Source organism: Vicugna pacos, chromosome 33 (genome assembly GCF_048564905.1).
Source record: "Vicugna pacos chromosome 33, VicPac4, whole genome shotgun sequence".
NCBI classification, from domain to species: domain Eukaryota; kingdom Metazoa; phylum Chordata; class Mammalia; order Artiodactyla; family Camelidae; genus Vicugna; species Vicugna pacos.
This window is the reverse complement of record NC_133019.1, coordinates 19,424,601-19,439,580: the sequence shown is the minus strand read 5'-3', so window position 1 is coordinate 19,439,580 and position 14,980 is coordinate 19,424,601. Positions and strand designations below refer to the sequence as shown.

At 34.3% G+C, this 14,980-nt stretch overlaps 2 protein-coding genes across 8 annotated transcripts in view; one reads left to right on the top strand and one right to left on the bottom strand.

Moving 5' to 3' along the window:
• C33H11orf65 (chromosome 33 C11orf65 homolog) overlaps nucleotides 1-14,980 on the bottom strand; it is a 258,094-nt gene that overhangs the window by 112,953 nt on the left and 130,161 nt on the right. The window lies entirely within an intron of this gene.
• Nucleotides 1-14,980, top strand: part of LOC116277740 (serine-protein kinase ATM-like) — a 99,020-nt gene that overhangs the window by 40,312 nt on the left and 43,728 nt on the right. The window contains exons 30-34 of the mRNA XM_072953810.1: nucleotides 664-805; nucleotides 1,847-2,023; nucleotides 4,577-4,754; nucleotides 6,461-6,548; nucleotides 8,933-9,088. Coding sequence (XP_072809911.1) covers nucleotides 664-805; nucleotides 1,847-2,023; nucleotides 4,577-4,754; nucleotides 6,461-6,548; nucleotides 8,933-9,088 — 741 coding nt within the window. The remainder of the gene's footprint in view (nucleotides 1-663; nucleotides 806-1,846; nucleotides 2,024-4,576; nucleotides 4,755-6,460; nucleotides 6,549-8,932; nucleotides 9,089-14,980) is intronic.

Here is a 14,980-nt window from a genome sequence, read left to right as displayed (position 1 = left end):
TTCTGACACAGAGAAAAGCAGGACCTGCTGATGAACTGGATGTGGAGGAGTGAGGGAAAGAAAGAGGAATGAAGGATGAATCCAAGTTTACAAAAGAGAAGGACTTTCAGTGTTGTATTCGAGGTTTTAGATCCCTTACGCAATGATTCTCAACTAGCTTTCGGTCAAAATAAGTACACACTTAAATGTTCATTTAAAATTATTTTAGACAATAATTTTATCATTTGTAGGGAAATTCCATTCCGTCTTACCTCAAATTATTTGTGTCTTTTAGAGAAAATGTTACCAAAGTACTTTTACTGGGGTAAATTAGTATTCTGTCATTCTCATTACTCATTTTTACTGGTCAATGTATTTTCCAAGTATTTCTTTTTATGAGTCCTTTTATAGTAGTCATAATATAAACTTTACTGTATTGAATGAAGGCAATTGCTGTTGCAGTGATTAGTAACTCGTTTACTAAAGGAATATTAATAATCCTTTGGTAATTTTTGCTTTGATGTTACAGGATTTTATAGATGTAAAATTTCTTAATAAATGTAAACATTTCCTGATATAAATTTAAAGTTTCATATTTTAGTTTTTTCATTGATACTTGCCTATTATTCATCAAGATTAATAGTTGATATATTTTGTGGCATTTGAATTATATGTGTTTTTCAGTGTCAAAGTGCGATCAGCAGCTGTTACCTGTTTGAAAAGCATTTTAGGTACAAAAACTGGACATAGTTTCTGGGAGATGTATAAGACGACCACTGATCCCATGCTGACCTATCTACAGCCTTTTCGAACATCAAGAAAAAAGGTCTCACAAATAATGAATGTTTATTGGGTGCTCACTATATCTAGAACAGTTCTATTTGCTCTGGGATGGGAATATCAAATTGTTTAATATACTAACATTTAACCTTTCTTGGGAATAATTCCAGCTGTACTTCTTGAGTCCAAGGTATTTGTACTTTTAGTTATGGCGGTGTGAAAACGCCGAGATGGGTGGCCGAAAGAAGTGATCGTTGATTTGGGGGGATAGTAGGGATTCTTCATGACCAGCTATTTTTCTTAGGAGTAGAAAACTCTTACTTTGATCCCATGAAAGCTACTGCTCCTGGGTGTGGTTTATAGGTATTGTGATCAACAAGCAAGCACTTATTTCCATAGCAAGTCAAAGTACCACAGACCCCTAGGGAAAGTGAAGGTGACATACAGATTTCTCCCTTTTGCACGTTGATGTCATAACAAGGTTCCACTGAGAGTACTCTATGAAAGGTTTAAGAACTCTTGCTTCTCCTTTCATCCAAGCATTTTTCTTTAATATTTTCTTTCCATAAAGCAACTGAGGAATAAGCAGTTGAGTTCTCACCAGTTTAATTTTGGGGCTTATACCCATTATTGCAATAGTACTTTTAATGTATCATAAATATCGTTTTGGTCTTAGTCTAATTATCATTAATATTAAACTAATATTAATAATATTAAACTACTAATAAAACTAATAACCTGTAAATCACTGTGGTTTTAACATTCTAAAATTTCATTTCATCTTGAAACCAATGCTGCATAGTAGATTTGGACTGGTTTTATACATGAGACAGATAAGGCAGAGAATTTGTGATTTGTTTAACACACCACTAGTGAGCTGAGTAGAACTCAAGTTTCTTGCTGTGTTAGGTCGGTAATTTTTTACAACTCTGCCTCTCATGTAAACATAAATGTATTTTAATTTTAAAGGGTCATGGCTGCCTCCATTTAGAAACAGATTTATTTGTGCCTAGATATTTGTTTTGCAAGAAAAGGTAAAATGTATTTCTGCCTACCTTATTTACATTTTCTGATCACTTTTTTCTAGTTTTTAGAAGTACCCAGACTTGAGAAAGAAAGCCCTTTAGAAGGCTTGGATGATACAAACCTGTGGATTCCTCAAAGTGAAAATCATGACGTTTGGATAAAGACTCTGACTTGTGCTTTTTTGGATAGTGGAGGCACAAAAAGTGAAGTTCTGCAGTTATTAAAGCCGATGTGTGAAGTAAGAAGATTAATTAGTCTGACTTAATTGCTTTCTACCTTTGTGTTTTTCACTGAGCTTTCTCTGAACAGTTTTCTTTGCTTGTCCCATTGCATTTGTCTTTTGTGTCCAAGTTCATGGCCTGTGTATCGAATAAGAGTGCTGCGTGCTGCACGTCCTCTTCATGCAGTATCACCTGTGCTCAGCTGTTGTGAATCCACCCAGCAGCGCATCTTTATTTAGCCTCAACTTTATGCAGTAGGTTTCAGCTGTGGGTAGCCACATGATGGATGAGTTCTAAGGGAGTGCCTTGAATAATTTGTTACCAATGATAGTTAAAATACTGATGATTGTAAATCATGTTAACCAAAGGTCTGCTCTAACTTTTTTTAATTTTTTACTTCTGATAAGGTCTTTGTTGTTTACTTTCCCTGATACGCTCTCTTGAGTTAGAAAAGAGATGGAGTTGCAGTTAGCATTGCTTTTTTATTTTTGAAGGTACAGTGCACCATTTATTTCAATAGAAACTCATGGTACCCACCAAGTCAGATTGAGAGTTTATATGCTTTTATATCATCCAAAGCAGCACAGTGTGATGGCGCTCTAAGACTTTAAAATCTAACCTGATTTATAGTAGTGTTTTTGCTGAAACTACCTCTGTACCCCACTTACCAAATTGACACTCGAGGACAGAGTTTTGGGTGAAGCAGAAAAGGCAGCTTTATTTCTTTGTCAGGCAGGGGAGCTCACAGCAGTCTAGTATCTTCAGGACTGCCGGCCTGCAGTTTTGTAGTAGGAGTTCAGGGGGCGGCACTGGTTTCCACAGAAATCACATGCAGGGTAACAACTTGTTGCAAAGTTGTCCTTGTTTTTGTAGATGCCGCAGTCCCCTTTCTTCTCCTGGGTACGATGTTCATCTCCAGCTTCTAATACTTCTGTGCCTAGAGCAAAGCTGCTTAGGAAAATGGTCTGTGGAAAGTGCCCTAGAGAAAAACTTGTGCAGTTTAAAGTCAGGCTGATATATGCTTCTGGCATTTTAGGCTGACTGAGGCCTGAGACATATTGCTGCAGTGTTTGCACAGACAGGGACAACAGAACACAAAGAAACCACAAGGGGCTAAACATAACTGCAGATACGCTGGTCATGGTGAGTTATGAACAGCAAGATGCACAAACACCCAACCACTGTCTCTGAGGTGTTGGGAGCAAAATGAGGAGGATGTGCAGATCACCTAAGTTCCCCCCTCCTCTCCAGCCCAATCCTGGTCAGCGAAAACATGAGAAAAGCACTGTAAATTATTACACAGTTAAGCAGTTCTAAACACCATTACAAGCACTGGCTGGTCACTGATGACACTGTCAAGCAAGTTTTAAGAGAAATATGAAAAAATACTTGACTAGGTCAAACACCTACCGATTAAAAATAATGAATACAGAAGTGTATATTTTGGTAAAGTGCCCTTATTGAAAGCAGTTTAAAAAGCAGCCCTTGTTTCTACTGAAAAACTGTTGACAGTGAATAAATCATCACACTCTGCAGTACTGCACTGCATTTGTAGCAGGTCAGCGGAGTGATAACCTGGCACATAATCATTTCTCATTATTAAACAAACTGAAGATTTGTATAAAGTTCTGACTTTAGGTCAGAGGATAAAATGTTCCAAATATATATGCATATATATATATATACACACACACACTAATTCTTAGATCCCTAAATTCTCTATTTCCAAAACTGGCTTTTTTTTATTTTTTTTATTTTTTACTGATGTATAGTCAGTTTACAGTGTTATCAATTTCTAGTATAGTGCACAATGCTTCAGTCATGCATGAATATACATATATTCATTTTCATATTCTCAAAACTGGCTCTGTGATTTGTCTTTAGTTTAAAAGGAAAATATGTGCAATTGGTAATTTATAATCTGTTTTATGTGTGTGGTATGTGATGAATGCATGAAGATGATGTCTTATTTAAAGTTGAATATTATTTTATTGTACCACATATATTAAAGCAATTTTCTACACTTGGAGTATACCATAGATAAGTACCCAAATTTTTTACCCAGAAATTGGAGTTTATTAAAAATAAACATTTTAACATGACTGCTGTGCTCATCACTGAGTGTAGAAAATGTGCAAAAATTTAATTTTCAGCTTTTCTCTTAAATTTGATCACCATTTTCTGCTTTATCACCTTTATCAAGTTAGAAAACTTCTTCTGTTATTAGTAACACTTTTCAACCATGAAATTTTTTTGTACAATAGTGTAGTGACAGAATAATTTCATTTGTAAGTGATATCCTGTTTCATTATATGCAGATTACCTTGGCTGAAAATGAACAATTGCTGTGTAACATATATGTTTGATATAGATATTCTAAGTTAGATTTTTTTTTTAAACACTAACTGGTACCCATTTTTTGTATATTTTTTAGTAGTACGTAGAGTTCATGACAGATCACCTGTCATTTTTTTTAAAGTTTAATATGTCAGTAACAGGAATTGAAAATTTTAAGGAAAGTATAATATTTTTACTCAAAACTATTGACTGGATATGTTTGTATATTCTAGGTGAAAACTGACTTTTGTCAGACTGTGCTTCCATACTTGATTCATGATATTTTACTGCAAGATACAAATGAATCATGGAGAAATCTGCTTTCTACACATATTCAGGGATTTTTCGCTTACTGCTTCAGACAGTCCTCACAAACAAGCCGATCCACAACCCCTGCAAATTTGGATTCAGGTATTCTGTTAAATTTCTCAAATTTGTACTGTTAATATCTCAGTTCTAGGGAAAGATAGATTGTTTGAATCCCATCAAGGCATGTTGTAGGCTTAATAATTCTATAACTTTTAAACATCTGTTCTGTCATCTGTAGAATGGAGATAAAAGTTGTAGCCAGTTTTCAATGAAACACCCAGGACAGTACTTGGACCTCAGTAAATATTGTAAAAAATTAATGGAGCAACCAATTGAGCATTCAGTGTGCATCAAGCAGTGTGCACGGAGCTGGCAGTAGAATGTGAACAAGATATACCCTACATTCTAGCAATGGAAACAGCAGACAAATAAATACAATGACATATTGTAGGTACTGTGTTGGAGATATGATGGAATTTTATATTAAAGCTCTGGTCCACTCATTTTTTTGAAAGCAACCTTGTGTATTATAAAATCATATTTATTGTGGAAAATATAGAAAAATTAGGATAAACCTTAAAATTTATTATTTTATTGCCCATAATCCTGTGATCTAGGGTAACGACAGTTAACATTTGGTATATATGTTTAAGGTTATTATTAATGTATTTTATGTGCAAACGTAAAACTAGGTACAGATTCAGATATTGTACTTCAAGACCAGTACAACTACACGGAAAATATTGATTTAATGTGACATTTTGGTGCAACTAAATTGTTCTTCCCTACCGTGACTGGGTTCAGTCCCTTTGGCATACGTTGTGATTACTCAATTCTCCCAGTTGTTTCTTTCACTTTCACTACGACAACCTTTATTGGACATGACTGGGATGTCATTTAAACCTCACTTTGCTCTGTTTTATGTGTGTTCCTTTTTATGGGCCAACAGCAGTTAATCAGTCTGCTATTTGAAATAATGTAATTATTAAGCATAGGCATGGATGCCCATTCTGTGGTCCTACTAGACCATAAGTTGGTTGTGTAAATGACCCAGAAGATGCTGATACGAGTTTTCTTCAGGCCATTGAAATGAAAATCCTAAAATAAAAATTTTTATAGAGACTTTGCAAACTGTCAAGTCTATATTTCCTACTCTTAATTTGGGAAATGCAGGTATAAGTGATTCACAGTTACCAGTAAGCATTTAAATTTTAATGTGATGTAACTTGAAGTGATAATAAAAATAATTTTATTACATGCCAAGTTTGATATAATTGCTGCTTATGATAACCTGACAATCTGTTATTGTCAACATGGCTAAGACTTTTTTTTTAATGTTTATCATTTGTACATACATATTTATGCTGCAACCTTTCAGAAATAAAATCAGCCAGTTTTATTTTATGTCTGTGTAGAGTGCCAATATTTTTATTGCCTTAAATGAAAATTTAAACTTCACACATAAAATTCTATTGTTGAAAAGGAAAGTAAATATAGATTTCTTATTCATGGTTGTTCACTGAGCACCTAGTGCATTAAAGATCCTAGATGAATAGTTACTGAATCAATGAATTAGCCCTCTTCAGAAATAAAATATAAGTTACAATTAAATTCTCAGTTTTATAAAGCACAATATTTCCTTTTAAAAGAAAAAGAAATGCCATTAACATCCATTTATCGATTCATAGTTATTAAGAACCAGTTTTCTGCCAGAACCTTATAGTGTAGAAGACAGACACACAGACAAAAGGAGGAAAGTGCTTAAACAAGTCTGCCTGGGACTGAGAGGAAATGTCTTTATTTATCAGAGTCCGAGCACTTTTTCCGATGCTGTTTGGACAAAAAATCACAGAGAACAATGCTTGCTGTTGTGGACTACTTGAGGAGACAAAAGAGGTAATATGAATGTTGGTTTTAGAGTTTGGGGGTTGAGAAGTCTAACTTGTTACTGCGGGCTGAATTTTAGCATGATCATTGGAGGGAACGCTACTGCCGGGTGCGTAATGTGATGTATGTAATGTGTGTGATGCTTGTAGCTCCTTGTGTGTAATCCATTCAGGGCGGCACTTTGGTGAAATCAATGTCAAGAACTCTGAATTCTTTTTTTTTTTTAATTAAAGTATAGTTGATTTATAATATTGTGTTTCAGGTGTACAGCAGAGTGATTCAGTTACATACATGTATTTTTAAGATTGTCTTCCATTATAGGTTATTACAAGATATTGAATATTGTAGGAATTCTGAATTCTAGTCCCACCTGTACTAGTAACAGTATTATCTTTGCTAAATCATTCAGTCTTCTAGGGTTTTAGTTTATTTCATCTACCAAATAATTGTAAAGGAATAAGTGATTTTCTAGGTTACTTTTAGTTGCATTACTCCTCTTTTAACTTTTTGCTTTACTTCTGTCTCAGAAGTAGCCAGAATTATGTAAAAAAGCTCCTTTGTGTATCTTTATTATAAAACAAGTTTCTTTACTGTGTACCATAGTCCTCAGTATCTGTGGTTCTGTATGGTAATAATACTTTATTTTCTTGATTCTGATAAATTGATTTATAATACAGTATTTTTGTTCCTATTATTTCTCTCGAGATTTTTAACAGTGAGTTTAGGAATTCCTAGCAAGAGTGGTCTGATCTGTACTGCTCCAGGGTTGACCAGAGCTTTGAAGAAATGATGTAGCAAACCTTTAACTAGAGTCAGTAGGCATTGATTTCTCATGAGTTTGTATGGTGGTCATGGCAGTGGGTTGATAAAGAATGGGAGAGAATGGGAGAAAAATGAAAAATTGTTTAACCTAAATGCATTTTCATATTAAAAATAAACTCCTCTGTAATCCACCTCATACCATTACATCGACTCTTAGAAAAAGAAGTATTTGGCCTTTGGTCTTTGTTTCTGGTTAAAAAGTTCCTGATTCACCAGACTGTTTTGTACCAAATCCTCTTGTGAGAATGCCCATAAGAAGCTTTAACTAAAACTGTAACTTTAACTAGAGCTGGAAGTATCTCTTTTCTCAGTGTTGGGGGGCAGTTCACCTCTGAATCATCCATTTCATGTTTAACATTGGGCTAGAATGGTATTGACATTGGTTGTTGGCCTTGGAGAAAATAAATTTTCTCAATATTAAGTTTTAATTCTGAGTAAGACCTTAAAGAAGATTCCTTGAGAGAATGTGAGTGGGGCATTGAATAAAGGCTCAAGTTCCTCAGAACAGCTACAATTTAGTGTTGGCTCTGTCATAGACACTTTATTCATCAGCTTTATAAGCATTATTTATTCATTGCAACTATTCTGTGAGGTGTATATTACTTTCCAGGTCTTACAGATGAGGAAACTGAGGCTTAAGAACTTAAGTTGCCAAAATTCATACAGCTTGTCATAGGTGACCCAGGTGGGTGTGAGCCTAGCTGCAGTGCTCTTAACCACACCTTGTCACGTCTCTATAATGTTAATTTTGAAAAAGGTAGTATCTGTGATATTATTTTCCTCCGTTATCACAGTGGAAGACTTTTGTTAAATAACTCAACCTAGGCAGTTAACAAAGGAGAAAATTAACAGCAATAGGAAAGATACATAACTGTGTCTTAGAAGAAACAATATTTTCATTAAATTGGCCTTTTGAAAAGATTTGTGTATGTGTTATTAGTTGTTCTGTGTAGCCTATTAGCCACTGTCTGTGGATCCCTCTGTGGAGGGTAGGTATTGAACCCCAAATATGTATGGGATGATGGTCCATAGCTTTCATCAGATTTTCTAAGGGGATCTTTTTCTAAGAGATTTTTTTTAACTGTATCTTATTTGATGATACTTATTCTCCTTACCAAGCTGTTTCGTAAAAGGATAATGTCACGTCTGGTGAGCACACACATGAGAAGTTCAACATTGTGAAAATCAGCATTCAGTAGCCTGCTAGCCCGCGAAGTACCAGCTATAGTCTGTACCTCTCCTTGTTACCCACTTTTTTCTGGTTTTTGCTTGAGTTCTTCTCTGAAATTGTAAGCAAAGAGATGTGGGTTATTATCACATGTTTTCTGGTTTATGTCACAGAGGCTCTCAAAGTGTGAGACAGAGCTGGCTGGGTCAAAGAGCGATCCAAAAAGTGACAGAGGTCTTAGTTATCTTAGTTGTTTATAGCTATATATTGGGGATACGTGGTTTTTGGTTATTTGAATGTAATTTCTTTAACTAGTGCTTACTACCATTGTATTTTGTATCAACATGCTTTTGATATTGAAGTTAAAGACATGGGCATGACTTCATTTAACATTTTTCTTTAGACCTTCCTCAGGAACAGTTTTTGAAGATGCTTTCTGGCTGGAGTTGAATTACCTAGAGGTTGCCAAGGTAGCTCAGTCTTGTGCTGCTCACTTTACAGCATTGCTTTATGCAGAAATCTATGCAGATAAAAAGAACATGGATGATCAAGAGAGAAGGTAATGGCATTTGCAAGTTTTAGTTTGTAAAATTGTTGTTGACATGGTTTCATTAAGTGTGTATGTTAAATATTTGTTTTACTCCCACTCTCCCATTTAAAAGATATTCTAGATGTTTTCCATCTTTTAAAGAGCAATGATAATAAATTTTTAAAAAGAAATAAATAATTTTTCTCTGAAATAGATGTTTATTATTTAAGAATTATAAAAATTATACAGATAGCAGCTCCCGGAGGACAGAGATCATACTTAATTTTCTCTGTATTCCCCACAGTAACTAGCATTGGGAACTTAAGTGATTAGTAAATTTTTTCAAATGGTTGAGTGATTCCCTAAATTCAGTTAAATTAAGTTTATCACTATTCCCTCAGTTTATTCAAAATCCGTTTTACTTATTGACTAGAAGTAATGTATCTGATTTCTTTCTGTGACTAAATCACTTTTGTTACTTTGTTATCTCCTGTATTTCTACTGCTTGAATTTGCTTTTCCTCTGAGTTAGAATTCTCATACAAGTCTGACAAGTATAATCCTAGATACCAGTGAAAAACAAAAAACAGCCAAGAAAGTTGAAGAGTAAAAAATAGTGTATTGCCCTCCTCAAATCTATTCATTTGAAATAGCTTAGTGTTTATTTTTATAGTTAGCCCCACTTTCCTTCCACAAAATTACTCATTTTAGAAAATTGAAATAGCAAAACTATATTATGTTGATCCATTTCTTATTCTTGCTACTTATAATTTCTACTTTGGATTATCATTAAGCTGGAAGCAGTATGGTTTTTGGACTGCAGGAAACCAGGAATCAGAATTCAGATCCTAGTTCAAATATATTTAACTTAGTAGACTTGGACTGATTTCTGAATTGTCTGGTTTGTTTTCATTTCTACTTTTCAATTGAAAACAATTAAAAATCTGCAACATGTAGATCATGTGTATAATATGTAATTGATAGATTCATGATCACTTAGACTTTGTACGAAGACAAGTGTGTTGTCCTTTAAGTATGAAATGAGTAAGAAGTCGATTTTTGCCTACTCTTAGTCTTAAAATTTGACAAGAGGCCTGCAGACTTAGTAGTAGGGATTTTAATCTTGGTTCTGTAGAATACAATTTCCTACTAACCAGGAGTGAATAGCTGAGCTCTTATAAAAGCACTTTTAATTTGGAGGTAGGTGATTATATAGAATGTGGCTGCAGAATTGCTTGTTTAAAAGCAAGAGTGCTTAGATTTTATTTTATTTAACTTTAGGGAAAAGTGCTTGACAAATGGGGCTTGCTGTTTGCATTGAAAGTCTGGGTTTTTTGTTTGTTTGTTTTTGATTTTTTGTTTTGTTTTGTTTTTCTTTTATGCTGCATTTTATTCCTTGATCAATTGATGAGTATTTGAGTTGTGTCTGCTTTGGGGTCATTATGTGTAATACTGCTGTGAACATTCAGGTACAAGTCACTGGGTGGATGTATGCTTTTACTTCTGTATTTCTAGGTGAAGAATTTATTTATTTATTTAGGGTAGAGGAGGTAGTTAAATAGGTTTATTTATTTACTTTTAGAGAAGGTACTGGGGATTGAACCCAGGACCTCATGCATGCTAAGCATGTGCTTAATGACTTGAGCTAGACCCTTCCTTCCCGCTTAGGAGAGAAATTTCTATATCACACTGTAAGTCTATATTTATTCTGTTGAGGAACTGCTGGACTGTTTTCAGAACTAGCATTTTACCTTCCCACTAGTAATGTATGAGGACTCCAGTTTCTCCACATTCTCACAGTATTTGTTATCTGACTTTTTCAGTCTAGCCATCCTAGTGGCTATGAAGTGGTGTCATTGTGGTTTTGATTTGCATTTCCCTGATGGCTAATGTTATTGAGCATCTTTTCAAGTATTTTTGGTAATTTTTACATCTTCTTTGCACATATGTCTTTTCAGATCCTTTACCCATTTTAAGTTGGGTTATTTGTCTTTATATTATTGAACTGTGGGAATTCTTTGTATACTCTAGATAGAAGCCCCATATCAGATATATAATTGGCAAAAATGTTACCCCTGTCTGTGTATTGTCTTTTCTTTCCTTTTCTTTTTTTTAATGATAAATATATCTGAAGAGACAGTTAACAAACAAATGAAGAACAAATAAATAGCTAATAGTCACGTAAAATGATGTTAAACGTCATTAGCCATCAGGTAAATGCAAATTTTTTCTACTTTTTTAAACACCTTTATTGTAGTATGATTCCTGTACAGTAAATTATACAGCTACACATATTTCAGATGTATATTTTGATGAATTTTGATAGATGTATACACCAATGAAGCCACTACCACAATCAAGATAGCTAACATTTCCATCACTCCTCAAGTATTGCAAATTTTGAATTCCCTATATATTCCTTCCCATCCCCTTTACCCCTGTATAACCATAAGTTTGTTCTCTATGTCTGTGAGTCTGTTTCTGTTTTGTAGATAAGTTCATTTGTGTCCTTTTTTTTTTTTTAGATTACACATAAAAGAGGTATCATATGGTATTTTTCTTTCTCTGACTAACTTTACTTAGAATGACAATCTCCAAGTCCATCCATGTTGCTGCAGGTAGCATTAGTTTTTTTTTTTATGAGTGAATAGTGTTCCATCTTTTATGTATACCACATCTTTATCCAGTCATCTGTTGATGGACATTTGGGTTGTTTCCAAGTCTTTGCTATTGTAAACAGTGTTGCTGTGAACATTGGGGTATATGTGTCTTTTTGAATTACATTTTCCTCCCAATATATGTCTAGGAGTGGGATTACTGGATAATATGATAAGTCTATTCTTAGTTTTTTGAGGAATCTCCATACTGTCCTCCATAGTAGCTGCACCGATTTACACTTCCACCAACAGTGTAGGAGGGTTCCTTTTTTTCCACATCCTCTCCAACATGTAACATTTGTGGATTTTTTAATGAGGGCCATTCTGACTGGTGTAAGGTGATATTTCATTGTAGTTTTGATTTGTATTTCTCTTAACAATTAGTGATGTTGAGCATCTTTTCATGTGCTTATTGGCCATCTGGATGTCTTCTTTGGAGAAATGTCCATTTAGATCTTCTGCCCATTTTTTGACTGAATTTTTTTTTTTAATATTAAGGTATATGAGCTGTTTGTGTATTTTGGAAATTAATCCCCTGTCGGTTCTATCATTTGCAAATATTTTCTCCTGTTCTTTAGGTTGTGTGTTCATTTTGTTGATGGTATCCTTAGCTGTGTAAAAACTTTTAAGTTTAATTAGGTCCCATTTGTTTATTTTTGCCTTTATTTCCATTATTCTAGGAGCTGGTTTGAAAAAAATATTGCTGTGATTGATGTCCAAGAGTATTGTGCCTGTTTTCCTCTAGGAGTTTTATAGTATCTGGTCTTACATTTAGATCTTTAGTCCATTTTGAGTTTATTTTTGTATATGGTGTTAGAGAATGTTCTAATTTCATTGTTTTACATGGAGCTGTGCAGTTTTCTGAGCACCACTTGTTGAAGAGACTGTCTTTTCTCTGTAGTATATATATTCTTGCCTCCTTTGTCATAGATTAATTGACCATAAATGCGTGGGTTTATTTCTGGACTTTCTATTTTGTTCCATTGATCATATTCTGTTTATGTGCCTGTACCGTACTGTTTTGATTACTGTAGCTTTGTAGTATAGTCTGAAGTGAGGGAGCATGATTCCTCCAGCTCTGTTTTCCTTTTTGAAGACTGTTTTGGCTATTTGAGGTCTTTCATGTTTCCATACAAATTTTAACATTTTTTGTTCCAGCTCTGAAAAATGTCATTGGTAATTTGATAGGGATTGCATTGAATTTGTCTATTGCCTTGGGCAGTATGACAGTTTTAACAGTATTGATTCTTCCAATCCAAGAACATGGTATATCTTTCCATCTGTTTATGTCGTCTTCATATTCTTTCATCAGTGTCTTACAGTTTTCAGAGTACAGGTCCTTTGTCTCTTTGGGTAGGTTTATTCCGAAGTATTTTATTCTTTTTGGTGCAATGGTGTTGTTTCCTTAATTTCTTTTCCTGCTATTCCATTGTTAGTGTATAGAAATGCAACTGATTTTTGTATATTAATTTTGTATCCTGCAACTTTACCAAATTCACTGATGAGTTCCAGTAGTTTTCTGGTCGCTTCTTTAGGGTTTTCTATGTATAATATGTCATCTGTGAGCAGTGACCATTTTACTTCTTTTCCAATTTGGATTCCCCTTATTTCTTTTTCTTCTCTTATTGCTATGGCTAGGACTTCCAAAACTTATGTTGAATAAAAGGGCAAAAATGGGTATCCTTGTCTTGTTCCTGATCTTAGAGGAAATGCTCTCAGCTTTTCCAAATTAAGTATGATGTTAGCTGTGGGTTTGTCGTATAGGCCTTTATTATGTTGAAGTCGTTCCATCTGTGCCAACTTTCTGGAGTTTTTATCATAAACGAATGTTGAATTTTTTTTTTGCTTTTTCAGTTTTATTAGATAGAATTGTTACAATCTGTACATATACAATATATTGTATATAAATACATATACACAATATGTTGCACATATTTTTAAAATTTTACATATATGTATGTTTATTGTTTCTAAGAACGTTTAGAGCATTAGCTTTTTAAACGTACATAGTTATCAAAGAAATAAAACCAATCACAAAATAAGAAGTAATTCAAAAAGAAACATACATCCTACTCTTAATAGCAACATTATTTTTAATTGCCAAGATACGGAAGCATCCTAAGTGCACATCAAGAGGTGAATGGATAAGGAAGGATGCAGCATGCATAGGTAATGGAATACAACTCACCCGTAAAAAAGAAGGATATTTTGCCATTTGCAGCCCTTCATTCATTTTTTTTTCACTTCAAAAACAAGAATTTTATAACTGGCATAAGCATTTCCATTGCATCAAAAACAACAAAATACCTGGAAATAAACTTAAACTGTAAAACATTGACAAAGGAAATTGAAGATGATACAAATAAATGGAAAGATATCTTGTGCTCTTGGATTGGAAGAATCAACATTATCAAAATGGCCGTACTGCCTGAAGCAATCTGCAGATCCAAAGCAACTTCTGTCAAAATACTGGTGACATTCCTCACAGAACTAGAACAAACAATTCCAAAATTTGTATCGAACCATAAAAGACCCCGAACTACCAAAGCAATCTTTTGAAGGTCTATTTTTCCCTCTGTCTTCTTTTTGTTCTCTTTTCTTATGGTTTGATTACTAGAGAAGTTCCTTTAACATTTGTTGTAAAGCTGGTTTGGTGGTGCTGAAATCTTTTAGCTTTTGTTAATCTGTGAAGCTTTTGCTTTCTCCATCAAATCTGAACGAGAGCCTTGCTGGATAGAGTATTCTTGGTTGTAAGTGTTTCCCTTTCATCACTTTAAATATATTGCGCCACACCCTTCTGGCCTGTAGAATTTCTGCTGAAAAATCAACTGATAATCTTATGGGAGTTCCCTTGTATGTTATTTGTTGCTTTTCTCTTGCTGATTTTAATATTTTCTCCTTATCCTTAATTTCTGTCAATTTGGTTACTATGTGCCTTGGTGTGTTCCTCTTTGGGCTGATCCTGTGTGGAACTGTTTGTGCTTCCTGGACTTAGGTGACTATTTCCTTTCCCAAGTTGGGGAAGTTTTCGGCTGTTATCTCTCCAAAAAATTTCTCAGGTCCGTTCCCTCTCTCTTCTCTTTCTGGGACCCCTATAATGCGAACATTAGTGTGCTTCATATTGTCCCAGAGTTCTCTTAAACTATCCTCATTTCTTTTCATTCTTTTCTCTGTTCTGCAGCAGTGATTTCCACTAATCTGTCTTTTAGTTCATTGATCCATTCTTCTGCCTTATTTAATCTATTTTTGGTTCCTTCTAATGTGTT